Below are 27,489 nucleotides of genomic sequence, written 5' to 3'. Positions count from 1 at the left end.
ATCACAGGCACCACAGTGGGCCCATCAGCAGATCAGTGGGGTTTTCCTCCACACTGCAAAAAGGGGCAATTAAAAGCTTTGAAGCCCAGCCCAGACGGGCCCTAGCTAGGCGCTTCAGCCTACACATTCCTCACCTCTGCTGCACTGGTAAACCTGCCCTGGCATAGGCGGTTAGTCCATAGGTTTCTACAAATCCATGCCAGGTTTTCACTACCTGTATGTCCTAGAGTAAGATAAAAAAAGGAAGTATCCAGACCCAAGAGTTTGAGGCAAGCAAATCCCACTAAGACAATATTATTTTTAACTTCTTTATTAATCTCCTAATGGAATTCATTTTATGTCCCAGAATCTAGGTCCTGACTAAAAACGTCCTCTCTAGGCACTCACATTAGAAACGATGGTAGGTTTACACTGTCGCCTGGTAAAAGGATCCATCTGTTGGTTTTTCATGTTGTGACTTTCAGCCTGAAACAGAGAGCATGTATTACAGAACTGTATCTCCTGCCCCCCGCCTCTCATTCATCGTAAGCTTACATATAAATAACAGTCTGCAAGGTCCTAAAAAAAGTCAAAGGCTGTCTATCGTCCTTTTCCCTTTAAGAACACCAGAGCAGATTATGGGGGCAACAACCAAAAGAAAAAGACTGGAAACTGATAAAAATGAATACGCATGGAGTAGAATCTAAAGATGGGGAGGGATAAGACAGGGTAGAAGACTGCTGCTTTTTATTATAAATTCATAACTTATGTGCTTGTATGTGTGCCTACAGAGAAACTATGTGTGTGTTAAGTGTACACGTTACTTCAATAATTGAAAGATAAACTCAAGCAAGATACAGAAAAGATTACATATTGTTTTATTACATATTGTTTTATTAATTAAAATTATTTTCAGTGATCCAGATAAAGTTGTCTTACTCACCACAAGGGCCTTCTCAGACTCCACAATGTTCCACTCCCGGTTCCGCTGGTTGATGTAACTGTGGGGTGAGTAAGAGGCATGAGTCAGTGGGCTGTGAAAGGAGGGAGGGGACCACTGAGTCCTCACCCCAGAGATACGTGGAGCCACTGGGGCACAGTGCGTACAAGGCCACAGGCTCGCCTGATAATTGTGGACCAAGGATCTGTAACACACCTGATCGCAGATATGTTCTTGGTCCGCTGGCGGTCCAGGGCCTCTGCTCGTTCCTCCAGCTCGTTCAGCTGGTCTTGGATTTGTTTGGCCTTGTCCTGATCCCCCAGGTCCTCAGCCATGGCCTGCACATAGAGAGACATGTGAGATTCTGGCTATGACTGGCTCTATATTAAGTGTCCCATTACTTCCAGCACAGGCAAGATACCTCACATGATGAACAAATGACAGGAGGTGTGAAAGAGTACTGAAAACAAACACCGTAGAACCCAGGCCCCACATGGCTAACTCAGCCTAACAAGGCTCACCCCACCCTGATGTGAAGAACGGAAAACCACCCACCGCAGCTGGGCTTGGCAATATCATTCGTCTGTTCAGACCCAGTGCTGATAGTACCCTGGGGTCTATCTTATTACACACGAAACTAAAGTGACTAGAAAGTGAGGAAAATGGAACAAGCAAGATCAGTTTCAATTTATAGAAAGGAAAACAGCCAAAGGATGCTGCCCAGGTGCCAGGAAAGCACTGTTGCTTACCTTTGAGCCCAGCATTTTCTCCCAATCCTGCCACTACTAACTTGAAAGACGGTGAACAAGTTTGATTTCCACATCTCCTTACAGGACAGGGAGAGAGGTTCAAGCACAAGTCCTCACCTTTTCCTTTAGGAGCTGCGTTTTCTTCATAGCATAGTTGGGTGGAGCTTTCCTGAATCTTTCTTTCTCTTTTACAATCTGTACCAGAGAGGAGATACCAGCAGTGAGGTATTTCTAAATTAGTTCTGTAGGCAAGATAGGTGAGCCCATTTTGGAGGTAAGCAGCTAGTTAAACGGGGGCTGCTCTTCCTATAGCAATGCCATGCCCCACAGAGAGAGCGAGTTCATTCCAAGGGATGCTATGCTGCTTCCGGGGTCACGGAGATTCTTCTGGGATAGTGGGAAGAAACATGCACCAATAAACAGCAGCAGCCCAAGGACCTTGTACTGTCAGGCTAGCCACTGTCCAAGCGAACAAAGATCAAGGAATTTTACCAAAATGTTTTGGAAAAAGAAAACTCTTAAAGGACCAAGCCTAGAAGAAGAATACAGATTCCTGAACCCTGAATACACTTCCTTAGTCTATGACTTCAAGTGAGAATGTACGGAGAAAATCTTGATGAACTATAAATAATAAGGTAGCGATATTAGTATTCCCTCTTTCTCACGCAACAGTAGCAGAGCCAAAAATGTCAAGATACAGGAAAGAAAAGAAAGGCATGATCTTCTCTAACACTGGTTCTTGATGAGCCTCCGGACTCTGGGGTACCAGGTTTCTTACCTCTTCAATGTCCTGGTCATTGAATTTATAATTAAGAGCTTCTTTAATAGATAATTCCTTCTTATTGATTTCATCTAGAGTGGGCAACTGCATGCCAGCAGAGAACATCTGGACCAAAACATGATAAAAGGTTATTTATGATAAAGGGTTTTGGAAAGAGGCTCTCTCAGTGTTTTCATCAACAACTGCTAGGGAGGTGCTGTCTGTCCACTTACCGCTTCTTTCCACTTCATGAATTCGCTTTCAGTAAACTCCTGGTTTGAGACAAACTCTAGGCGGAACACTCGCTGGTCACTGCCGTGCCTACACAAAAAAGAGCAGCTTCAGGAATGGGTATGTTGACTGCAGCGCCAGAAGAGCAACCCCACCAGACTGTACACCACCTGTCTCTGTGGGTTTCCATCATAGCTACCCTTTAGAATCATCTAGGAATATTTACAAAACTTCTAGTGCCAAAGCACCACTCTAGATCAACTGAATCAGAATCTCTGGGAGTAGGAACCAGGCACTGAAATTGTACACACAAAAAGCCCCTCCCAGGTTGTTCTAACGGGCAGCAGGGACTAAAAATCAAAGTGAGCCCCGGAAACAAGTGGATTTGGCCAGTGCTTCAAAAGTCCATTTACAATAAAATCCATCACAATCAACTGGCATCAAGAATATGAAATATTACATAGATATCTGAATGACAAGGAAGCTCTATCCCTAGAAAGAACACTGCCGTTCTACTGACTCCTGTGCTGGCCACGTGAGTCAGTGTCATCCTCCCAGAGATAGTCACTTTCAGCACGTCATGGCTGCTGCCCACACCAACTGGCTCTTTTCAAACAGTCCAGGAGAAATGACGGGAATGGGAGAAGGGAACAGAGAGACCAGAGAGGCCAAGTAAGGCCATGGCAGAGCCTTGTCTATGACCCACTATTTGCAGTCACCTGGCAAGCTATTTCTATTGCTTCCCATATAGGGCCTTTAGAATTTTCAGGCTCCAAGAGGATAGGGATTTGTGTGTGTATTTTGTTCTCGCTTCTATCCTGATGCATAGAACTGTGACATGTAGCCAGCATTCAGTCAATATCATGCTATTGAAGCAGAAACCAAGTCCAAAAAGGTAACCTGGCTTGTGAAAGATCAAGTTAGTTAGTGATGGAGCCAGGACCAGAAGCAAGCCTCCTGACCATGCTCACCGAGGAATGCCTGCAGGATTCTGGGAGGAGGGGGTCTCGCAATCTGACATTTTCCTTCTATGTGTCCCACTGCTCCATATCCCTGACTTCCCCTATGAGAGAGATATATCCTACTTTCCCTATAGGCAAAGGCAGAATACAAGTTTCCCTCCAAGTCCCCTGCGGGGATAACACAAACAGTATTACTGTAACAAGAAACATCACACTGGGAGTGAATAACAGCCGCAACAGGCAGTGCCTGTTTGCACGGGAGCAGAAGCTGCCACGGAAGCACCTCTCCTACCGTAGCTGTAGCCCTTTGTTTGTTCTGGTGCCACCAAGCTGGTAAACTTTGGCGGTTTCCACTACACCCGTGATTTCAGCAACCTAAGTGAGGACAGAGACACCAATCACAACAGACTCTTTCAGAGCTCTCCACCCCACCCTCTGGCTCCATCTGCATGAGTGCAGATGAGTGACCCCGCACTGAGAGAAGCCCACAGCTGCCAGGTGTTCTGGGCATCTTTCTCGGGCTTAGAACTCAGACGGCCAGGCACCTGTGCCCAGAGTTAAGCAAGCGCCAGGTGAGGAGGCAGTTAGCCTGGTGGGGTGTTGGAAGCTTCCCCTCCAACTTAATTCTACCTTACTAAGGGGTGCACCTGGATTTCAGAGGTCAGTTTTATCAATCAAGTGTGAAGACCGTGAGGTCTGTTTCTGTTGCCAAGGTTTCTGAGACATGACATGGCCCCTGGTCCTCACAGAAGGAGGCAAAACACGTTAAAACCAAACAACCCAGAACAAAACAAACAAACAAAAAATCAAACAGCTATGTTCTAGTCATCTAGACCACAGAAGCAGAGCTGGAACTCACAAGATAATCTCTATTAGGTTGGAGGGTTTTTTTAAAAAAATTAATTAATTTATTTTTGGCTGCATCAGGTCTTTGTTGCTGCGTGTGGTCTTTTCCTAGTTGCAGCAAGTGGGGTCTACTCTTCGTTGAGGTGCGAGGGCTTCTCATGGCGATGGCTTCTCTTTGTGTGGAGCACAGGCTTCAGTAGTTGTGGTGGTGCACAGGCTTAGTTGCTCCACAGCATGTGGGATCTTCCCGGACTAGGGCTCAAACCCGTGTCCCCTCCATTGGCAGGCAGATTCTTTTTTTTAAAAAAAAAAAATTAATTTTTGGCTGCATTGGGTCTTCGTTGCTGCGCATGGGCTCTTCTCTAGTTGCGGAGAGCAGGGGCTACTCTTCATTGTGGTGCGCAGGCTTCTCACTGCGGTGGCTTCTCTTGTAGTGGAGCACAGGCTCTAGGTGCACGGGCTCAGTAGTTGTGGCTCACAGGCTCAGTAGTTGTGGCTTGCAGGCTCTAGAGTGCAAGCTCAGTAGTTGTGGCGCACGGGCTTAGTTGCTCCATGGCATACGGAATCTTCCCGGACCAGGGCTCGAACCCGCGTCCCCCATGCTGGCAGGCGGATTCTTAACCACTGTGCCACCAGAGAAGTCCCTGTTCGTCATTTTTCAAACCTCAATATAACTCCTTGTTCCAGAAGTCACTTAGTATGTAACATGGAAATTTTTCATTTATTTATTTTTCAAATGAACAAATCTTCCAGATTACATAACTCTTGAAAAATACTTCGTTAAGTGTCTGCCTTCTCACATCTACATGAAAGGAGGATAGAGAAAATTGTTCTAAATCTAAACCCTTGGGCTCCAAGTACTCCTCCTGGCAGCAGGTCACAATAGATCTCTGGTTGGCTCAGACTGTCACTGCTCTAAGGGCATCTCAATTGGAGTCTATTTTCCCATCAAATGGGAAAAGTGACAGATTTGTTCAGTAGTTCCTACTCCTAGCTAAGAATCATTATATTTAAAACATAAAACATGGACAATTGTCCAAGGAAAGAAATACTAACCCGGTAAACTGGTTTGCTGTTGTGGTTTCCAATGCCAATCCGTACAAAACATCCTGTGACAGTTTTAGCAAAGAAGGGCATGTGACACCAACGTTCCAGCTTATGCCGTGATAATCGAACCCGATTCAGTTCCTCTGGTAAGGAGACCGGTTGTGATTTTGGAGGGATCTCTTCTTTCCTGTGAGGAACAAAGGACACTGGGAAAAATGTGCATCATAAAAACAGATCAAGGTAAATAAATAATACCAACTTCTTAAAACTTAACTGAAGTATGTGTGATTTCATACAGTAGGAGAAATAAATGAAGCAACAGGAAAGTGGGACTAGAATCCTATTCCTAACCAGTAGTGTGAACTGTCTCAAATGAGGCTGCCATCCCAGATAACCTATCAGACTAGGAAAACTAATGGAAGCTCCTGGCCAATCTGAGGGTGACATGAAGGCAGCTCCTACCCGCCTGGCCATGATAAAATGTGCAGGGGTACAGGCTAAGAGCCAACAGCAGAAGTATATGTTTAGGCTGGTGTGCTGGGGAACCCAGCTTGGCAATTCAGGGTACGGAACCAAACCAAAGTTCGTCACCCGAACAGGGGAAATTTGGAAACTACACTAAACCTTTCCCCAAAGAACCACCTATCCTGACTACTAGACCAAAATGTACACAGCTTACTCCTCTTCTTCATCAGATGACGATGTTCGGGATGAGCGGTCTGACTTTTCACTGGACTTGTCATCTTCCTCCTCCTCCTCATCGTCAGAGTACACCTCACTGGTTTTTAATGGCTGTTTCTTGGCGAGGAGCTCAGCTTAAAAAAAGAGGAAATGTTTACCTAGATTCTCTCAATAAGAAGCTGAAACATCTTTCATCCCTGAAAAAGAACTGGAACATGGAAAAGGACTCAATAGACAGCTCCATCCTCTCTGGCCTGGTTTGTGATTACTTGTGTTAACAGGTATGTTAACCAGAAAGTTTAAGTCACACCGAATGTCAAGCCGCGGTAGACAAAAAAAAAAAAGGGCTGGAAGACTGTCACTAAGTGGGCAAAAAGGGTCACCAACTCTACTGACAGCTGTCTTTTATATCTCTCAAGGCACTTGAAGATTGGCAGGAAAATTGGGGATAAACTTAAGATGTCTTCAGAGAGTCTTTCAGGAAAAACTTACTTTGAGTTTACAGTACTATTTGTAATAGCAGGAGACTGAAAACAACCCAAATGTCCACAAAGGGGAGTGGCTGAATCACCTCTAGCACATCCACCCAATGAACTACGCTGCAGCTGTAAAAAAAGGAAAGAGCCGAGCCTTACACTGCATCCTGAGTCAGAAAATGTTTTAAATGAACACATAAATATTTTTAGGATAGGCATTATATGGTCACTGTATCAACTACTCAACTTTGCTACTGTAGACAGAAAGTAGTCACAATTATGAAAAAATGGGCATCATTGTATTCCACTAAAATTATTTACAAAAACAGATAATCTACTAACCATTGCTTAACATAAAAACTAAGGAGTTATCTTTAGAGTATATGGTTAAGTGAAAAAAGCAAGGCAGAGAGAAGTGTGTATAATGCACTAACATTAATCTAAGATGGAGGGTGAATCTGTGTCCTTTTGTTTAAAAAATAAAAAGGAAGGATATAAAAAAATTTTTTAAGTGGTCATCTACTATGGGAGGGAGGCAAGGGGTGAAAGAGAAGGCTATAGATGCTAAATTTCTCTGAATATACCTTGCTTAGTAGATTTGACTTTGGAACCTTGCATCGTGTATCATCATAGAACAGAACAATAAGTCATCTCTACAGATCACAAGCAAAATAAAACAAAGTACTCATTTGATGGCACAACCACACAAAAAACAACTATAACAAGTGTTTTGTGTTGGTTTTTTTTTTTGACTGTGGGGCTTGTAAGATCTCATTCCCCTGGTCAGGGATTGAACCCAGGCCACGGCAGTTAAAGCGCTGAATCCTAACCACTAGACAACCAGGGAACTCCCAACAAGTGACTTTAAAACATAGTCATTCAAAAGACAGACATACAGACCAATGAAATAGAGAGCCCAGAAATAAACCCTTGCATATATGGTCAGAAGATTCCCAACAAGGCTGTCAAGGCCAATCAATAGGGAAATGACAGTCATTTCAAAAACTTGTGCTGGGGTGGGAGGATTTCCCTTGTGGCACAGTGGTTAAGAATCTGCCTGCCAATGCAGGGGACATGGGTTCAATCCCTGGTCCGGGAAGATCCCACATACCGTGGAGCAACTAAGCCCGTGCGCCACAACTACTGAGCCTGTGCTCTAGAGCCTGTGAGCCACAACTACTGAGCCTGCGTGCCACAACTACTAAAGCCCACGCACCTAGAGTCCGTGCTCCGCAACAAGAGAAGCCACCGCGATGAGAAGTCCACGCACTGCAATGAAGAGTAGCCCCCGCTCGCCACAACTAGATAAAGCCCGCACACAGCAACAAAGACCCAGTGCAGCCAAAAATAAATAAATTTATAAAAAACAAAAGAAAAACAAAAAACAAACTTGTGCTGTGGTACTTCCCTGGTGGTCCAGTGCTATGACTCCGTGCTCCCAATGGAGGGGCCCCGGGTTTGATCCCTGGTCAGGGAACTATACCCCACATGCCTCAACTAAGAAGCCTCCATGCCGCAACTAAAGATCTCTCATGCTACAACGAAGATACTGCACATGGCAACGAAGACCCTGTGTGCCGCAACTAAGACCCAATGCAGCCAAATAAATAAATAAATATTAAAAAAGAAAACAAAACAAAAAAACCGAAAACAAACTTGTGCTGGGAAAACTGGATATCCCACATGCCAAAAAAAAACAAACAAAAGTGGACTCTAACCTTACACTGTATACAAAAATTAACTCAAATGGATCAAAGATAATTTTTTTTCTTTTCTTTTGGTTGCGCCAGGTCTTAGTTGTGGCACATGGGATCTTCGTTGCCACATGCAGGATCTTCGTTGCGGCATACGGGATCTAGTTCCCTGACCAGGGATCAAATCCGGGTTCCCAACACTGGCAGCGTGGAGTCTTAACTACTGAACCACCAGGGAAGTCCCTGGATCAAAGACCTAAATGTAAGAGCTAAAACTATCAAACTCTTCAAAGGAAACAGGGGAAAGCTTTATGACACTGGATTTAGCAATGATTTATTGGATGTGACACCAAAAGTACAGGCAACAAAAGAAAAAAAAGTGAAGGCAAACAGTACTTCACCAAAATTAACTTATGCATCAAATGACACTATTAAAGAGTGAACGGACAACCTATGGGAGAATGGGAGAAAATATCTGTAAATCGTGTCTCTGATAAAGAATTAATATTCAAAATAATTTTAAAAGTCTTACAACTCAACAAGAACCAAAGAACTTGATTAAAACATGGGCAAAGGACTTGACTAGACATTTCATCAAAGAAGATATCCAAATGGCCAATAAGCATACAAAAAGATACTCAACATCACCAGTCATTAGGAAAACGCAAATCAAAACCACAACAAGATACCACTTCATGCTCACTGAAATGGTTATAATCATAAAGACAATGACAAGTGTTAGTGAGGATATGGAAAGAGTGGAACCCTCATAAGTTGCTGCTGGGAATGCAAAATGGTTAAGCCTCTTGGAAAACAGCCTGGCAGTTTCTCAAAAGGTCAAACACAGGGCTTCCCTGGTGGCGCAGTGGTTGAGAGTCCGCCTGCCGATGCAGGGGACACGGGTTCGTGCCCCAGTCCTGGAAGATCCCACGTGCCGCGGAGCAGCTAGGCTTGTGAGCCATGGCCGCTGAGCCTGCGCGTCCGGAGCCTGTGCTCCGCAACGGGAGAGGCCACAACAGTGAGAGGCCCGCGTACCGCAAAAAAAAAAAAAGTCAAACACAGAGTTACCATATGCTTTAACAATTCCACTATAAATGCTCAGAGCAGCATTATTCATAATAGTCAAAAAGTGGAAACAACCCAGTGTCCCTCAAAAGGTGAACGGATAAATGTGTATATCCATACAATGGAATATTATTCAGACATAAAAGAAGTATTGTTACGTGCTACAACATGGATGAACCTAGAAAGCATGCTACGTGAAAGAAGCCAGACACAAGAGATCATATATTGTATGAGTCCATTTATATGAAATGCCCAGAATAGGCAAGTCTATAGTGACAGAAAGTAGACCAGTGGTTGCCTAGGGCTGGGAGATAACAGGTCCGTAGAGGGGGGTGACAGTTAAGGGATATAGGGTTTCTTTCTGGGGTAATGAAACATCTTAAAACTCATTGAGTTTTACCACACAGCTGTGAATATACTACAAGCCATTGCCTTGTATACTTTAAATGAGTAAACAGTATGGTACCTTAATTATACCTTAAGAAAGTTGCTATAAATCAAAACAAAACAAAAAAACTTGGTATCCTGGTTTTGAAATGGACATACCAGTATGAGGCTCAAAATAAATTCTTAAAAAAAAAAAAAATCCTAGCTGTGGACACTGAAAAGACTTAGAAATAATAACCAACCCAGTTGCACTCCTGCGTCTAGACTATGGTGTCTAAATACAATTTCTCATGAGAAAAAAAACCCCACCCAAAACCAAAAAAAACCCAGGGCTCCTTAGAGAAATGTCTGATTCCAAATCCAGAAAGCAAGAAAGCTATTAAAGACTACTGGGGTTTCACATCAAAAGGACTCAGGCTACAAAAAAAAAAAAAAAAAAAAAAAAGGACACAGGCTACAACTGCTTGAAGATAAGACAATTTGAGTCTCAACAATAATAATAATAATTGCAATGGAGTAAAAACATAAAGTATGGGGTCTTCCCTGGTGGCGCAGTGGTTAAGAATCCGCCTGCCAATGCAGGGGACACGGGTTCAAGCCCTGGTCTGGGAAGATCCCACATGCTGAGGAGCAACTAAGCCCATGCACCACAACTACTGAGCCTGCAAGCCACAACTACTGAGCCCGTGCACCTAGAGCCCATGCTCCGCAACAGGAGAAGCCACCGCAAGCCCGTGCACTGCAACGAAGAGTAGCTCCTGCTCACAACTAGAGAAAGCCCGCATGCAGCAAAGAAGACCCAATGCAGCCAAAAAATAAATAAATAAATTTATAAAAATAAATAAATTTATATTAAAAAAACCCATAAAGTATGTTAAAATCCATGAGTTCACAGGGATATTCAAAATAAACAAATTTCACTGGTTATCTGGAGTTTGCCAAGGAACTATCTCATTCTTTTGAAAACTAGTAAATAAAAGGGGGAAAAAAAGGCAAGAATTTACTCTGCCTTTCCTATACAAAATGTCCCTGGTGGTAACTGAATAGCTGATGAGAAGTTTCTCTTTCCAGAAGCATACCAGATAATAAATGAAGAAAGAATGATACATTAGAATATCACCATTTTGTGGCTTAAAGACTTAAATATAAGACATGACACCATAAAACTCCTAGAAGAGAACACAGGCAAAACATTCTCTGACATAAATCGTACCAATGTTTTCTTAGGTCAGTATCCCAAAGCAATAGAAATAAAAGTAGGGACTTCCCTGGTGGTCCAGTGGTTAAAAATCCACCTTCCAATGCAGGGTATGTGGGTTTGATCCCTGGTCAGGGAACTAAGATCCCACATGCCACCAGGCAACTAAGTCCGCATGCTGCAACTACTGAGCCTACATGCCACAGCTAGAGAGCCTGTGTGTTGCAACTACAGAGCCCACGCGCCACAACCAGAGAGAAGCCCACACGCCACAATGAAAGATCCTGCATGCCACAACTAAGACCTGATGCAGCCAAAAATAAATAAACAAATAAATAATTTTTTAAAAGGGAAGAAATAAAAGCAAAAATAAACACATGGGACCTAATCAGACTTATAAGCTTTTGCACAGCCAAGGAAACCATAAATAAAATGAAAAGACAACCTACAGATTGGGAGAAAATATTTGTTACTATTTTTTAGGTATAGTAATGGCTATGTAGTTACATTTAAAATAGGAGTCCTTATCTTTTAGAGGCACATATTGAAATATTTATGGTTGAAATATGATGATGCTGGGATTTACTTCAAAATAACCCAAAGGAGGAGAGCAGTGTATATTTAATAAGATTGGCTATGAGTTGACTGCTGAAGTTGGAGGATGGGTTCATGGAGTTTCATTACACTATTCTCTGTATGTGTTTGGAACTGCCTATACTAGAGAGCTAAAAAGGGGGAAAAATAAAAATTGGCATCAGGAAGTTAAATCATATGATCAAAGACACAAAGTAGCCATCACATTTTCCCCACCTACCTGTTCTGTTCTTCCGTTTTTCTCGCTCTGCTTTTAGCTCCTCCATGGCTTGAGATTTCTTATCTAGTTTCTCATCCCGTTTGGAACGTCGTTCCTTGTTATGGGATGTTACCTGGGAAGGGAAAAATATGTAGGATGGCTCTTTTTACCAACAGCTGATGATAATATTCTCTATACCTAAAAATCATTTAGTTCTCCAATGTGAATCTATATTGGTTGCAGAAATTGAAATTTGCTTAAGAGGAGAGAGCATCCTCTTGTGGACAAAGAGGATAGAGCAGTAAAGTCAGTCCTTGTCTTACCTGCCTAATAAACAGAAAGCCTAAGAAGTATAAGATAAACACTCTCTGGAAGGACTCCCTAGATCACAGCTAATATATGTTAATACTGTCAACAAAGCTTTTTGTGATAAATGCAGAGATGACTAATTTTCCCAGCTACATTTATTACCAAGTCCAGGATGACATACACCTGAGTAAACATCATAACCGATTCAGCTACCCAGGACAGGAAGTTTACAAACTTTCCCTTAAGGAGTGCTCACACACCAATGAGCTGCTTTTTACATGCAGACTTGAGTAGAATTCCCATGGAGTTAAACAGCACAGCTAATGGTGAAATGATATGTCCAGAGATTAATGAAACCTATAAGATGAAGATAGTACATAAATAGTCTTGCACTAACTGACCTAGGCTGATTAATATAAACCCATCTTTTATATAAACACACATACACACTCAAAATAGAGGTTTTATTCTTTGGATAACAAGGACTATTGAATCTCCTACCTGAGATTCTTGAATCTGTGTCAGTTTCTTCTTTTCCTGCTCCTCTTCTTGCTTTTTCTTTTTTTCTTTCTTTTCTTTCTTTTTGGCTGTTTTCAGTTTTTTCCTGATTTCAAATCTGTTTAAAATATATTTATTTGGTTTTTAAGTGGCAATGAAATATTTGTAGACTGATTTCTATTAGATAGGAGAAAGGAATTAAGTGCGGGGAAGGAGTTAATAAATGTTTTGGTTTCCTGTAAGAAACTCCAATGTATCTTATAAGTACATTAGAAATATTGAATATAAATACACCAGAAGTACTTGAAAGCATTAAGGTGGAATAGACTTAAAATGAGAGAATACTGAGGATACTGTTGTATCCTGTTGGTAATGCACTGCTCTTCCTCAACTTCACATAATGGAAGAAAATAGTTGATTCTTGGATCAACTCCAATGGTGTCCCATTAGAAACATAATGAAGCCACAGAGAGCCACTCTCCCGTTGCGGAGCACAGGCTCCAGATGCGCAGGCTCAGTGGCTATGGCTCACGGGCCTAGCCGCTCCGCGACATGTGGGATCTTCCCGGACCGGGGCACGAACCCGTGTCCCCTGCATTGGCAGGCGGACTCTCAACCACTGTGCCATCTGGGAAGCCCCACTGTCACATTTTTAAGGTGGTCAAGACACAGGCTGTATTTTAAAAACACCACTCTCCATCTTTCTTCATTAGGAAAAATGCCTCCCTCAGCTCCACCCCAGCAAACATGTGAATAAATATGCTATTCTCTTAAACAAATGCAATCTAGGCTCTCTCTCTCTGTAACAAAAAGCAGGCTTTTATGAAACAAAACTATTTTTTTGTGTGTGAATTTAAGGAACTTTGTGGAAGGAATAAAATAAATATTAAACTCTTTTCATAACATTCTAAAATAAACCCAATTATGAAATTTTTTACTTAGTTCTTAATAGGGTCAATATACAAAAATTAACTGTATTTCTATATACTTGCAATGAATAATCCAAAAACAAAACAAAGAAAACAATTCCATTTACAGTAGCATCCAAAAGAATACAATATTTAGTAATAAATTTAACAAAACAAGTGCTAGTCTTTCACACCCAAAACTAAAGGACTGTTGAAAGAAATTAAATAATACCTAAGTAAGTAGAAAGATATCACATTCATGGATTAAAAGACTTAATATTAGATGGCAATACTTCCAAATTTGATAAACAGATTCAACACAATTCCTATAAAAATCCCAGCTACTTCTTTTGCTGTTGCAGAAATTGATAAGCTGATACTAAAATTCCTATGGGAATGCAGAGGGCCCCATATAGCCAAAACAATTTTGAAGAAGAACAAAGGTGGAGGACTTAACACTTCCCAAGTTAAAAATTGACTACATAGCTACAGTAATCAAAACAGTATGGTACTGGCATAACCATAAACATAATGATCAATGGAACAGAATACAGTCAACAAATAAATCCATATATCCATGAACAACTGATTTTCAACAATGGTGCCAAGACTGGGGAAAGAACAGTCTCTTCAACAAGTGGTACTGGGACAACTGGATAGCTACATGCCAAAGAATAAAGTTGGACTCTTACCTCACACCATATACAAAAAATGATCTCAAAATGGATCAATGAGGGGGAGAGGGATAAATTAGGAGGTTGGGATTAACATATACACACTACTATACATAAAACAGATAATCAACAAAGGCCTACTGTATAGTACAAGGAACTCTACTCAATACTCTGTAACAACCTGTATGGGAAAAGAACCTGAAAAAGAATAGATATATGTACATGTATAACTGAATCATTTTGCTGTACACTTGAAACTAACACAACATTGTAAATCAACTGTACTCCAATATAAAATTTTAAAAAATGGATCAATGATCTAAACATAAGACCTACAACTATAAAACTCTCACAAGAAAACATCCAGGTAAATTACTCATGAACGTGGATTTGGTAAGATTCTTAGATATCAAAAGCTGCAGCAAGAAAAGAAAAAATTTATTGTGCATAAAAATTTTTTAATTTTGTGCATTAAACAATACTTGACAGTGAAAAATACAACCTACAGAATGGGAGAAAATATTTGCAAATCATGTTATCTGATAAGGGTCTACTAACCAGAATATATAAAGAACTCTTATAACTCAACAACAAAAAGACAACCCAATTAACAAATACGCAAAGCACTTGAACAGACATTTCTCCAACAAGGATTTGAAAAGATTCTAAACATCATTAGTCAACAGGAAAATGCAAATCAAAACCACAATAAGACACTTCACATTTACCAGGATAGCTATTATCAAAAAAAGAAAAAATAACAAGTGTTGGCAAGGATGTGGACAAACTGGAACTCTTATATATTGCTGGTGGGAATGTAAAATGGTACAGCTGTTACGGAAAACAGTTTGGTGGTTTCTCAAAAAGTTAAACATAAAATTACCGTATGACTCAGCAATTCCACTCCTATGTATATACCCAAAAGAATTGAAAATAGATACTCAAATATTTGTACATGAATGTTCATAGTAGCACTATTCACAACAGCAAAGATATCAAAAAAGATTAATAAATAAAATGTGGTATATACACATAATGGAATATTATTCAGCCATAAAAAGGAATGAAGTACTGATACATGCTACATGAATGAACTTCAAATGTATGTTAAGTGAAAGAAGCCAGGCACAAAAGACTACATATTTATGATTCCATTTATATAAAATGCCCAGAAATAGGCAAATCTATAGAGACAGAAAGTAAGTTAGTGGCTTCCTAAGGCTAGGAGCAATAGAGGGAACTGAGTACCAGTAAGTACAGGGTTTTTTTCTGGGGTGATGATAATGTTCTGAAATTAATTGTGGTGATGGCTACACAACTTTATGAATGTATAAAAAACCACCGAACCACTTTCAACCACTTTCAATGGGTAGATTCTATGGTGTGTAAACTACATCTCAATAAAGTTATTTTTAAAAGTTAATACCTGAGGTGCTGAGAAAACTGGACAGCTACATGTAAAAGAATGAAATTAGAACATTTTCTAACACCATATCCAAAAATAAACTCAAAATGGATTAAAGAACTAAATGTAAGACCAGAAACCATAAAACTCTTAGAGGAAAACACAGGCAGAACACTCTTTGACATAAATCGCAGCAATATTTTTTTGGATGTCTCCTAAAGCAAAGGAAATAAAAGTAAAAATAAACAAATGGGACCTAATTAAACTTAAAAACTTTTGCATAGCAAAGGAAACCATCAACAAAACAAAAAGACAACCTACTGAATGGGAGAAAATATTTGCAAATGATATGGCCAATACACAGTTAATATCAAAAATATATATATATAAACAGCTCATACAACCCAACATCAAAAAAACAAACAACCTGATTAAAAAATGGGCAGAAGACCTGAAGAGACATTTTTCCAAAGAGGAAATGCAGATGGCCCACAGGCACATGAAAAGATCTCAACATTGCTAATCATCAGGGAAATGCAAGTCAAAACCCCAATGAGATATTACCTCACACCTGTCAGAACGGCCATCATCAAAAAGAACACAAATAACAAATGTTGGTGAGGATGTGGAGAAAATTAACTGGCGCAGCCACTGTGGAAAAGAGTACAGAGGTTTCTCTAAAAATAGATACTTCCTTTGTGGTCCAGTGGTAATGAATCCGCCTTACAATGCAGGGGATGCAGGTTCGATTCCTGGTCAGGGAACTAAGATCCTACATGCTGCGGGGCAACTAAGCCTGCATGCCACAACTACTGAGCCCACACGCCTCAACTAGACCCCGTGTGCTGCAAACTACAGAGCCCACGCACCCTGGAGCCTGCACTCCACAACTAGAGAGGAGTCCGCGAGCCACGATGAAAGATCCAGCGTGCCTCAACTAAGACCCGATGCAGCCAAAAATAAATAAAATAAAATAAATAATAATAATAATTTAAAAAACTAAGAATAGGGACTTCCCTGGTGGTCCAGTGGGTACGACTCTGAGCTCCCAATGCAGGGGGCCTGGGTTCAATTCCTGGTCAGGGAACTAGATCCCACATACATGCCACAACTAAACCCCGTGTGCCGCACCTAAAGGCCGGTGCAGCCTAAATAAATAAATAATAAATAAATATTTGTAAATGAAGCAACTGACAAAGGATTAATCTCCAAAATTTACACCAGCTCATGCAGCTCAATATCAAAAAAACAAACAACCCAATCCAAAAATGGGCAGAAGACCTCAATAGACATTTCTTCAAAGAAGATATACAGATTGCCAACAGACACATGAAAGGATGCTCAACATCATTAATCATTAGAGAAATGCAAATCAAAACTACAATGAGATATCATCTCATACCAGTCAGAATGGCCATGATCAAAATATCTACAAACAATAAATGCTGGAGAGGGTGTGGAGAAAAGGGAACCCTCTTGCACTGTTGGTGGGAATGTAAATTGATACAGCCACTATGGAGAACAACACTGAGTTTCCTTAAAAGACTAAAAATAGAACTACCATACGACCCAGCAATCCCATTACTGGGCATATACCCTGAGAAAACCATAATTCAAAAAGAGTCATGTACCAAAATGTTCACTGCAGCTCTATTTACAATAGCCAGGACACGGAAGCAACCTAAGTGTCCATCAACAGGTGAATGGATAAAGAAGATGTGGCACACATATACAATGGAATATTACACAGCCATAAAAAGGAACGAAACTGGGTTATTTGTAGTGAGGTGGATGGACCTAGAGACTGTCATACAGAGTGAAGTAAGTCAGAAAGAGAAAAACAAATACCTTATGCTAACACACATATATGGAATCTAAAAAAAAAAAATGGTCATGAAGAACCTAGGGGCAAGATGGGAATAAAGATGCAGACCTACTAGAGACTGGACTTGAGGATACGGAGAGGGGGAAGGGTAAGCTGGGACGAAGTAAGAAAGTGGCATGGACATATATACACTACTAAACGTAAAATAGATAGCTAGTGGGAAGCAGCCGCATAGCACAGGGAGATCAGCTCAGTGCTTTGTGACCACCTAGAGGGGTGGGATAGGGAGGGTGGGAGGGAGGGAGACGCAAGAGGGAAGAGATATGGGGACATATGTATATGTATAACTGATTCAATTTGTTATAAAGCAGAAACTAACACACCATTGTAAAGCAATTATACTCCAATAAAGATGTTTAAAAAAAAGAAACCAAAAGGTAATAATAATAATAAATAAATATTTTTTAAAATATTAAAAAAAAAGAAAAACCTAAAAATAGAACTACCATATGACCCAGTAACTCCACTCCTGGGTATATACCTGAAAAACAAAAATGCTAATTCCAAAAGACACATACACCGCCATGTTCATAGCAGTATTATTTGCAATTGCCAAAATATGGAATGAATGGATAAAGAAGATGTGGTGTATATACATACAATAGAATACTACTCAGTCATAAAAAAGAATGAAACTTTGCCATTTACAACAACATGGATGAACTCAGAGGAGATTATGCTACGTGAAATAAGTCAGACACAGAAAGACAAACACTGTATGCTATCACTTATATGTGAAATCTAAAAAATACAACAAACTAGTGAATATAATAAAAAAGAAACAGATTCATAGATATAGAGAACAAACGAGTGCTTACCAGCGGGGAGAAGGAAGCAGGGAGAGGCAATATAGGGGTAGGGGATTAGGAGGTACAAACTATTATGTATAAAATAAGCTAAAGGATAAAATAAGCTAAAGGATATACACAGGGAATATAGCCAATATTTTATAATAACTATAAGTGGAGTATAACCTTTAAAAACTGTGAATCACTAAATTATGCATCTGTAACTTATATAATATTGTACATCAACTATGCTTCAATTTTAAAAAAGTTAACAGCTTATATTTACATTATGTTCTTATATGTATTATCTCACTGAAGACTTACAACAATCCCCAACGAGAAAGCTGAGGAATGAGGAGGGTAAGTGACTAATTCAGATAACCTGGCCAGTGAGTTTGACTTGAGCCTAGATTTTTCTTCTTCTTTTTTTAAAAAAATATTTATTTATTTGGCTGCATTGGGTCTTAGTTGCAGCACACAGGATCTTCGTTGTGGCATGTGGGATGTTTCCTTGCGGCGCACGGGCTCCAGAGCACACAGGCTCAGTAGCTGTGGCAGCGGGCTCTCTAGCTGCAGCGTGCAGGCTCTAGAGCACGCAGACTTAGTTGCCCTGCGGCACGTGGGATCTTAGTTCCCTGACCAGGGATGGAATCCGCATCCCCTGCATTGGAAGGCAGATCCTTAACCGCTGGACCACCAGGGAAGTCCTGAGCCTAGACTTTCTGATGGAAAATGTCAGTGCTCTTTGCACAACCAAGCTACCTTTATGCTGCCTGCACTTACCTTTAAAAAAAAATTTTTTTTAATAAAAAAAGAGGAAGCTCTAGAATAGGTGAAGAATCTAACAACCAAAAATGATACCTCACTACTGGTGTTGCTGGCTATAAAACAGGATGCTAATGGTGTTTACATTAAAAACATGGAGAAAGTTTCTGAGTTACCGTATTGTACTGCCTTGCAGCTAAACAAATGAGCTACAAAAACCTCCATTTTCTGTGATTGGCTCTGAACTTCTGTCTTAATTATCATCATTGTAAACATTCTTCCAATCACTAAAAAAGTCACAGAATCAGTCAGTCAACTGCTTCATTCATATAAGGTGAAAAATAAAAAACCCAAGTTTGAGATCAGCCACCCACTACTCTTAAGCTACTTTGTGATTTTATCATAGGGCCCTATTGGCCTTATATGAGAACCTCTTGTTATGCTCTCCCCAATTCAGAAATACAAATTTCAGAAGTCATTCTTAACCATGTGGCAACCGTGGTAGTTTCTTAAGTCCTGTTTGTTCCAATACAGGTAACCGTGGAAGCATTCACACTCAAAACAAATGTCTATTACTTGCTGCTGACTGAAAGCCAAACATTCTTGTCTAGAATAACTCACCAGACTTAATATGGTCTCCAGAAGGGACAGACAGGCTCCCAGACGAAATGGGACTAACTGCTGCCAAGGAAAATGCTTCTGTTTATTTCGCAATATTAGGTAGGTAGGGAAGGATCCAAATTGTGAGGACTATTTTATCTCCTGAGACAAAGTCAAGTTTATTTTCACCTTGAAATTCTGTTAGGAGATAAGGAAAAACTTCTGCCATTTAAATATGGCAAAAGTAATCCAAAATACTGAAGCAGCTTTGTATATCAAAATGCAATTTAACATTTGAGCTTAAAAAAAATACAAAAAGCATGCTGGGAGGATAGTCAGATTCCTAACTCATAAATAATGAGAAGAAATTTCAAGTCTTGAATCCTGTGAAGACAGGGCTCCAAATGTGAACTTTGGGAAATTACTTTATTATTTTATTTTATCATTAAGACTACCACTTTACCTTTTTTTTAACACCTCCCTCTTCTCTATGCGGTTGAACAGTTCTTGCTCTCTCTCCTTTTCTGTCATCTGTTCCAGACGGGCCCTGTCTTCCTCATCTCCCATGAGGTCTTCTCCATAGCCATCATGGAATTCCTCATCTTCTGAGGAAGAGTCTGAATCTGAACTGGAGGAGGAGCTGTTGCTGTCAGAATCTGACACTTCACCTGCAACAAAGGACCAAACACAAGATCAGGTGATGCTGCAGAAGACAGAGCCACAGGTGGCCCCACAGTGTTGATAATCATTACCCCTTGGCTCTTCTAGGTGAAGTGGAACATGGTCATCTCACCTCCCTTGGGAAAACGCTTGGTCTGCCTTTGGCAAATGCAAACACAGGTTACAGAAACTTAGGCTGGATTAAGAAACCAACATGATCTTTTTAATTTGACTTTTGTATTTTGAAAAAATTACAGACCTACAGAAAAAAGTTGCAAGAATAATTCAACTCCCGTACATCTGTTACTTAGGTTCACCCACTGTTAACATCGCCAGTTCACTTTCTGTCTACATACATAAAACAATTTACACATTTTTATCATTTATTTTGCTGAACTGAGAGTAAGCTGCAGAGATTGTGACCTTTCACCCCTAAATACTTCTTGTAAAAAGGACAGTCTCTTATATAACCAAGTATACAATGATCAAACTCAGGAAATTTAACATTTAAGAAATAGCATTATCTGACATATAGTCCATATTCAATTTTCATAATAAGTATACGGAGATGCTTTGAGACTGTGTAAACATCCTGTTCCTCAACAAACTATCATCCAGTGGTTTTAACACTCATTGATAACACTTCCATTATTACTATGATGGTTGAAAATGGTGATTGTCTAACTATACTTTCTTCTACATTTATTAGTTGGCATTTAAAAAAATCAGTGTTTTAATAAGTCATTAAATTGATTAGTGAATTCCTAATGATACTGGATCTTGGTAGGACAAAGGGTGATGGAAAAAAGCATTACATATTGTAACTGAGTATTATGTTAAACTAGCAATTTTGTGCTTGACTCAATTTGAGCTAACATTCACAGGCATGTGCTTAAAAAGCAGATTAGGCCAATTCTGTACAAGCCAGTTTGTATATAAACATTATTACTCAAAACAAATATAAAGTTTACCATTTTAGTCCTGGAACAAGTTCACTTTCAAACTAGTGTTAGCAAAAATTCTCATTTCAAAACAACATTTTTTTACTGAGTTTTGTATCTGGTTCAAGGATTTTCCCCCTATGAATAACCAAGAAAAAGGAAAGAGAAGGCACTCAAGTTAAGGTAAACGGAGATTCTAACGCAGGGAATCCTCATGGGTTTCCTGGATGGGTTTCAAGGGCTTCACTAACGCTTTGGAATGCATGTATTTTTCTTGCTTCATTCAGATTCTAAACAGACCATGACCATTGAAAAGATTAGAGACCCCTGCAATAAAGGCAGAGGCCATGCTGTAATTGTAATGCAGGCACCTTTTCCCTCCATTTCTGACTGCAGCTTCTACTAAATAAGAGTTCACTCCCAAGTCTGCACCACTTGACTCACCTTCCTCAGGGGCTGAGCTCTCAGCTGAACTGTCTTTGTCCGAACTGCCTGAGGAAGCAGTTTTATTGGCCTGTTTCTTCATGGTTCCTTTCTTCTCTATTTTTCTGGTTTTTCCTTTCTTCTTATTTTTATTGCTCCCAAAAGTCCACTACAAGGAAAAAAGAAAAAGGAAAATTGAACCAGGGATTTTATTGAGAAAAGCTGTAAGTTTCAAGAATTAAGAGTCTCTGACATTCATCAAAATGATTCCAAGTCTCTACTGCTTTGGATCTGAAACAAATACACTTTATAAGATGAAAGATATTGATTCTTGAAACCTTTGTTAAAACTTCATAACCTCTGGTTTGTAATTTCTTAATGTCAGTAGATAATTGATATAATAAACATAAAATTTAATTAGTATACTTTTTATCAATAGAAAAGCAAATATATCAACTTAATGGCAAGTCAACTGAGTTAACTAAAACTCAGTTGGTATAGGAAACAGCTTCTAATGTTTCCTGTGGCAGAGAGGTCAGCAATTGCTAGAGATGGGTTATGTCTGGGTTTCAGTACACAGTGCATGGCTGAGTTCTGGAGTGGGTCCCAGGAAAGCAGGGAATAAAGCTTTTTAGCAAGAGAAAACTTCAGAAAACACAGGGAGAAAATGATGAAGGCCACTCTTTGGCATGGATGGTAGTATCACTGGTACCAACTCCAAGGAGTCAGAAAGTATAATAGATCATTAAAATATATATATACATATATATGTATATATATATATATATATTTAAATCTGCATATATTACACTACAACATAATGTTTACATTGGATCTTCAATAGGAGATCCCATACATCTAAATATAAGGAACCTGCAACTTGTATTATCAAACTAACAGGCAGGCAATACACAGCTTATCACTCCAGGGCCAAAAAAATCATCTTCATCAAGCACTTTAATTGTAAGTCTGAAAGACCATAAAATCATTTTTTAAATTCACAGAGACTATTTAGTTACATTAAACCACACCTCCTTTGATATTTTAACTTGTCAATTTAGGAGAATGATTTTAGGTGAAAAATACTTTACTCAGAAACTTTATTTTATGTACTCTAAAAATAATATTCATAACCAGCAAGGGCCTACTGTATAGCACAGGGAACTATACTCAATAATAACCTATAATGGAAAAGAATCTAAAAAAGAATATATATATAAAATAAAATAAAGTAAAATTCAAGACTTCCCTGGTGGCGCAGTGGTTAAGAATCTGCCTGCCAATGCAGGGTACATGGGTTTGAGCCCTGGTCCGGGAAGATTCCCACATGCTGCGGAGCAACTAGGCTCATGCACCACAACTACTGAGCCTGTGCTCTAGACCCCACGAGACACAACTACTAAGCCCATGTGCCACAACTACTGAAGCCCGCACGCCTAGAGCCCGTGCTCCGCAACAAAGAGAAGCCACTGCAATGAGAAGCCCACACACCTCAATGAAGAGTAGCCCCCTCTCGCTGCAACTAGAGAAAGCCCGTACAGCAACGAAGACCCAATGCAGTCATAAATGAATAAATAAATTTATTTAAAAAAATTAAAAAATAAATTAAATTAAAAATTTTAAAAAGTATATATAAAAACACTGAATCACTTTGCTGTACTCCTGAAACTAACATTGTAAATCAACTATATTTTAATAAATATTTTTTTTAAAAAAACGGAAATTGTAAAACAAACTGAGACAATACTAAATAAACAAACCAACCAACCAAGGAGGGGAAGGATAAAAAAATCAAAATAATATTCATCTTTCCATCATCACAGATTGAATTATAAATCTGGTATTAACATAAAAATTCTACATCTAATATTTAACAAAAGCACCAAGTCTTTGCTCCTTCTATAATGTGATCATATTATAATGTGATCATAAATGTACCTCCTACCTCACAATAGCCAAGATCAGAAGTAAATTTACTTTGGAGTTTTTTTGGGGGTGTGGGGTGAAGGGATAGTTCTGATGAGGTTTCCACCTTAGAAATGTTCCAGATGAGCTATTTTTAAGAACTACAGTCTGTTAATTTACCTTGATAAAATATTGTGAAAGGGCACTATTTTAATCTTCTGATTTTTTATTTTAATTTACTCTTAGTTATTTTAATTGCCACTTTGTTTTTGTACTCAGGAGCTAGGAAGAAGGGACAAGTGAAAATAAAACAGCTCCATGTTCTAGAATGATATATTAAGTGAATAAATGATATATTAAGTAATATACCACTTATGTATTAAGTGATATACATTAACAGCGACTTCTCTTTATAAATGAATTTACTTCTCAAACTTTTAACAATTCAACACTTAGATCACTATTTAGAAAGAAATCCTAATGCTTCTCTTCTAAAAGCTATTTTTCAACCATTTGAAATCTTAATCATTCAAGGAAGATACTTTTTAGGTCAGTTTGAAAGAATCCAAAAGAGGCCAAAGTGTTCAGTTTCCTAGTTAACTGAGCTAAAATATATCAACTTCCTATGCTGAGAATACAGATATTACTAGAGGTAATAATGTATAAAACATCTTTTGCATTGGCTTTGTTTATAGGAAATAGCACAACTATGCACATAGTAGTCAATATTTATTGGCTGGTTATGAAAATGAGCATGACCCATCTCTTCTAAACAGGGTATCTTTTTGTACTTCTTTGTACAGAAATCCCTTCTTTGTACAAGGAAGTCCCTTTGTACTTCTACCCAATGGGAATATGAAAAGGCTGAGAGCATAAAGGGTGAGCTACCAGGGTCACATGTGTGTTAGAGTGGATAGATCTATTTTCACCTACAGATTTGGATTTCTCACGTGCAACAGAGTCAAATTCTGAACTTCCAGGGTGGGGGGAAAAGGGGGATTGTGTATGAGAGTAAAAAAAGGCTTAAATGTGAAGTCACACAGGTGAATCCAATTCAGGAGGTGCTAGAAAGCTATCTGGTTTCCTTATCCTTCCACTGTCTATCTGCTGCAATCTGCCATTGCCTAAGCTTAGCAACTGTCATCTATAGCCTATGATGTTTATCCCCTGGAGGGGAGAGATAAAAGATAAGAGTTAAAATAGAAGAAATAAAATGTTTCAATTTAACGAGGGCTTGCCTGGCTGAACCTGAGTGTGGGAAGGGAAACTTGGTCTTTTTCCTTCCAACACAATTTTCAAAAGAAATGACAGAAGTGCCTCATCTCCCATGAGGCTAACTCAATAGAGTCTGTCATGCCAATGGCAAACAACCAAACTCACTATATATGACAGGGTTTTAGGGAAATAAAATAATCACTTAAAATATGGGGACCAGTCACATTACTCCTATTTAATATAGAGAAAGAGACTCAAATGGGTACTGATAATTTCCCAAAAGATTTTTTTCCTGCAGAATAGATCGTATTTGTAATATTTTACATTTACTCCTTTAAACCAGAAGCTCCTGAGTGTTTTTTTGGTCTGAGCACATATTTTAAATACTTGCCCAGTACCTCTTCTCTCAAGATCACAGAATCTAATAAACCATAAAGGAGATGGTCAAGACTTGTGGTAGGCAAAACTGACATAGAAATATCTTAACCCAGCCATTAGCCCAGAGATTGCTCACCTATTCCTGCAAAAGCCTTATTCTGTTGACTCCAAGACAGAAGGAAAACTAATTCTTTCATTGCCAGAGTGTGGTAGTAAATGGAGTCTAAAGAGTACAGTGCATGATTAAAGAGATGCTCTCAGGCTTTCCCCATCCATCAGAGAGTAGAAGAAATGACCTGGCTTTTCTTAATTTGTTTTGGGAACTATGGCTTCACTGAAAGGCAAGCTCTGTTGTGGCCTTAAAAGTGCTCTAAAATGTACCACACAGAAGGCAAGAATAAGAAAATGAGTGCCTGCTGATCTGCATCTGAGTACAGAGGCCAGAGCATCCCCCAAGGAGAGCTGCTTAAAAACAATCTGGGAAAGGGAAAGGGTCCACTGTCAGTCAGGACCCTAATACACACTGACACCCTGCTTTTCTCAAGCATTCTACATGCATGCAGGCTCACACAAAACACCAGGAAAGTATTACGTATAATGCAGTGATGAAAACCTAAAACAGTGACTAGAAGGAAGATGTCTTAACTAATAAATTAAAAGAGATTAGCACTTTGACTCTCACTGCTGTAACTGATACTCTAATGGACGGCAATTATCTAATGATACAAGGAGGGTTAGAAAGTACTACATAACCCTGTGCCATACTGAGAGTGTAGGGGTTGTTATAAGCAGGTCCCTACTCTGGGAAGCAGCTGACCTTCCTGGCATTCAGCTGAAAGACAGGAAGGAACATGGGGTGGGGAGTGGTTGCCTTGGACTTGGGTGCCATTGACATGCTGAGTACTTTTATCCTGGAGGCAGAAAAGCAAAGAAACTTCAACATTTCAGAGAGGTTATCTCTAATGGACAAGGAAGATCATATTCTAGGTCTCAGGACCCAGAGTAGAAACCATTGCAGCCCAGTTACTCCTGAAACGAATTTACAGTGAGATGAAATACTTTGAGGTAAGTAGGGTTCAAGAAGAACAGCTGGGCTAGTGATAAACTATGGGACTAGAGGTTAAAAGAACTGGAATAAAGGCCCAAGCGCTTAACCTGAGACTGTTTCCTTATCTGTAAAGTAGGAATAATAATACCGCCTTGACCACCTATCCCGGTAGTGTGACACTCAAAGGAGACAGAATAAAAGACGCTAAGAGCACATCAGAAACCATGAAGTTCTATATAAATGGAGGGTACTATTTTATGATGGAAAAAGGAACTTCTGGGAGCCTGTTTTCTTATCTGAAATAAGGGAATCTAAATGATCTCTACGACCCCTTGGAGTTTTAAAGTTGTAGGATCCTATATGAACTGAGTGTTACACTAAATTGAAGTGTTTGTCAAAAGGATTCGGTAGTCATTATTCTAGATCTTAACAGTGACCAACAAAGAGGTGTGCTGAGAGGGCATGGTTCCTAATTTAGGTATTTTTTCCCTGTGAAGATACTGAAGATAGAAAAGGGTCAGCAAAGTTGAAGAGTATATGCAAATGTCAGCCTAAAGAACAATGAGGAATAGCTAAATTTTCTTTTCCCTTAAAAGAAATTAATTATTTGTAATTAATCAAACAAAGTACAAAGGGCACTACTGTATCTTATAATCAAGCAATCAGTTATATTTAACTGGAAAACACAGAGAATCCCTACACTCAATCACAAAAACTTATAATCTGGTTATGGAGATAAAAACAAAAGTGAAACAAATGACACCAAAAAAAATGTAAAATATAATCAGTACTCCACTGCACTATTTGGTAGGAAGTGTCAGAATTTGTTGTACACAGTTTAAGCAAGTGGTCCATGAAAATCACTTTATTTTTCTTGTGATGAGATTTTAGGTATCTAGATAAATGAGGTGCTACTGTATGGTAATCTACATAGCCAAGAACCCAGAAGCATGCTAAAAAAAAAAAAGGGGACTTCCCTGGTGGCACAGTGGTTAAGAATCTGCCTGCCAGTGCAGGGGACACGGGTTCGAGCCCAGGTCCAGGAAGATCCCACATTCTGCAAAGCAACTAAGCCCGTGCGCCTCAACTACTGAGCTGTGCTCTAGAGCCTGCAAGCCACAACTACTGTGCCCGCGAGCCACAACTACTGAAGCCCAGGCGCCTAGAGCCTGTGCTCATCAACAAGAGACGCCACTGCAATGAGAAGCCGCGCACCGCAACAAAGAGTAGCCCGCGTTCGCCACAACTAGATAAAGCCCGCGTGCAGCAACAAAGACCC

General features: G+C 39.7%; 1 protein-coding gene across 1 annotated transcript in view; it reads right to left on the bottom strand.

Moving 5' to 3' along the window:
* RTF1 (RTF1 homolog, Paf1/RNA polymerase II complex component) overlaps positions 1–27,489 on the bottom strand; it is a gene marked incomplete at its 5' end in the record, with an annotated part of 48,985 nt that overhangs the window by 3,375 nt on the left and 18,121 nt on the right. The window contains 13 exons of the mRNA XM_082649023.1: positions 388–465; positions 923–980; positions 1,136–1,257; positions 1,786–1,863; positions 2,447–2,554; positions 2,662–2,749; positions 3,914–3,996; positions 5,524–5,701; positions 6,194–6,329; positions 11,830–11,941; positions 12,619–12,733; positions 20,104–20,308; positions 21,686–21,833. Of these exons, the coding sequence (XP_082505149.1) occupies positions 388–465; positions 923–980; positions 1,136–1,257; positions 1,786–1,863; positions 2,447–2,554; positions 2,662–2,749; positions 3,914–3,996; positions 5,524–5,701; positions 6,194–6,329; positions 11,830–11,941; positions 12,619–12,733; positions 20,104–20,308; positions 21,686–21,833 (1,509 nt within the window). The remainder of the gene's footprint in view (positions 1–387; positions 466–922; positions 981–1,135; positions 1,258–1,785; positions 1,864–2,446; positions 2,555–2,661; positions 2,750–3,913; positions 3,997–5,523; positions 5,702–6,193; positions 6,330–11,829; positions 11,942–12,618; positions 12,734–20,103; positions 20,309–21,685; positions 21,834–27,489) is intronic.

The sequence above is a fragment of the Grampus griseus genome, assembly GCF_964374135.1.
Source record: "Grampus griseus genome assembly, chromosome: 2".
Lineage (NCBI taxonomy): Eukaryota > Metazoa > Chordata > Mammalia > Artiodactyla > Delphinidae > Grampus > Grampus griseus.
This window is presented reverse-complemented; position numbering and strand designations above follow the sequence as displayed.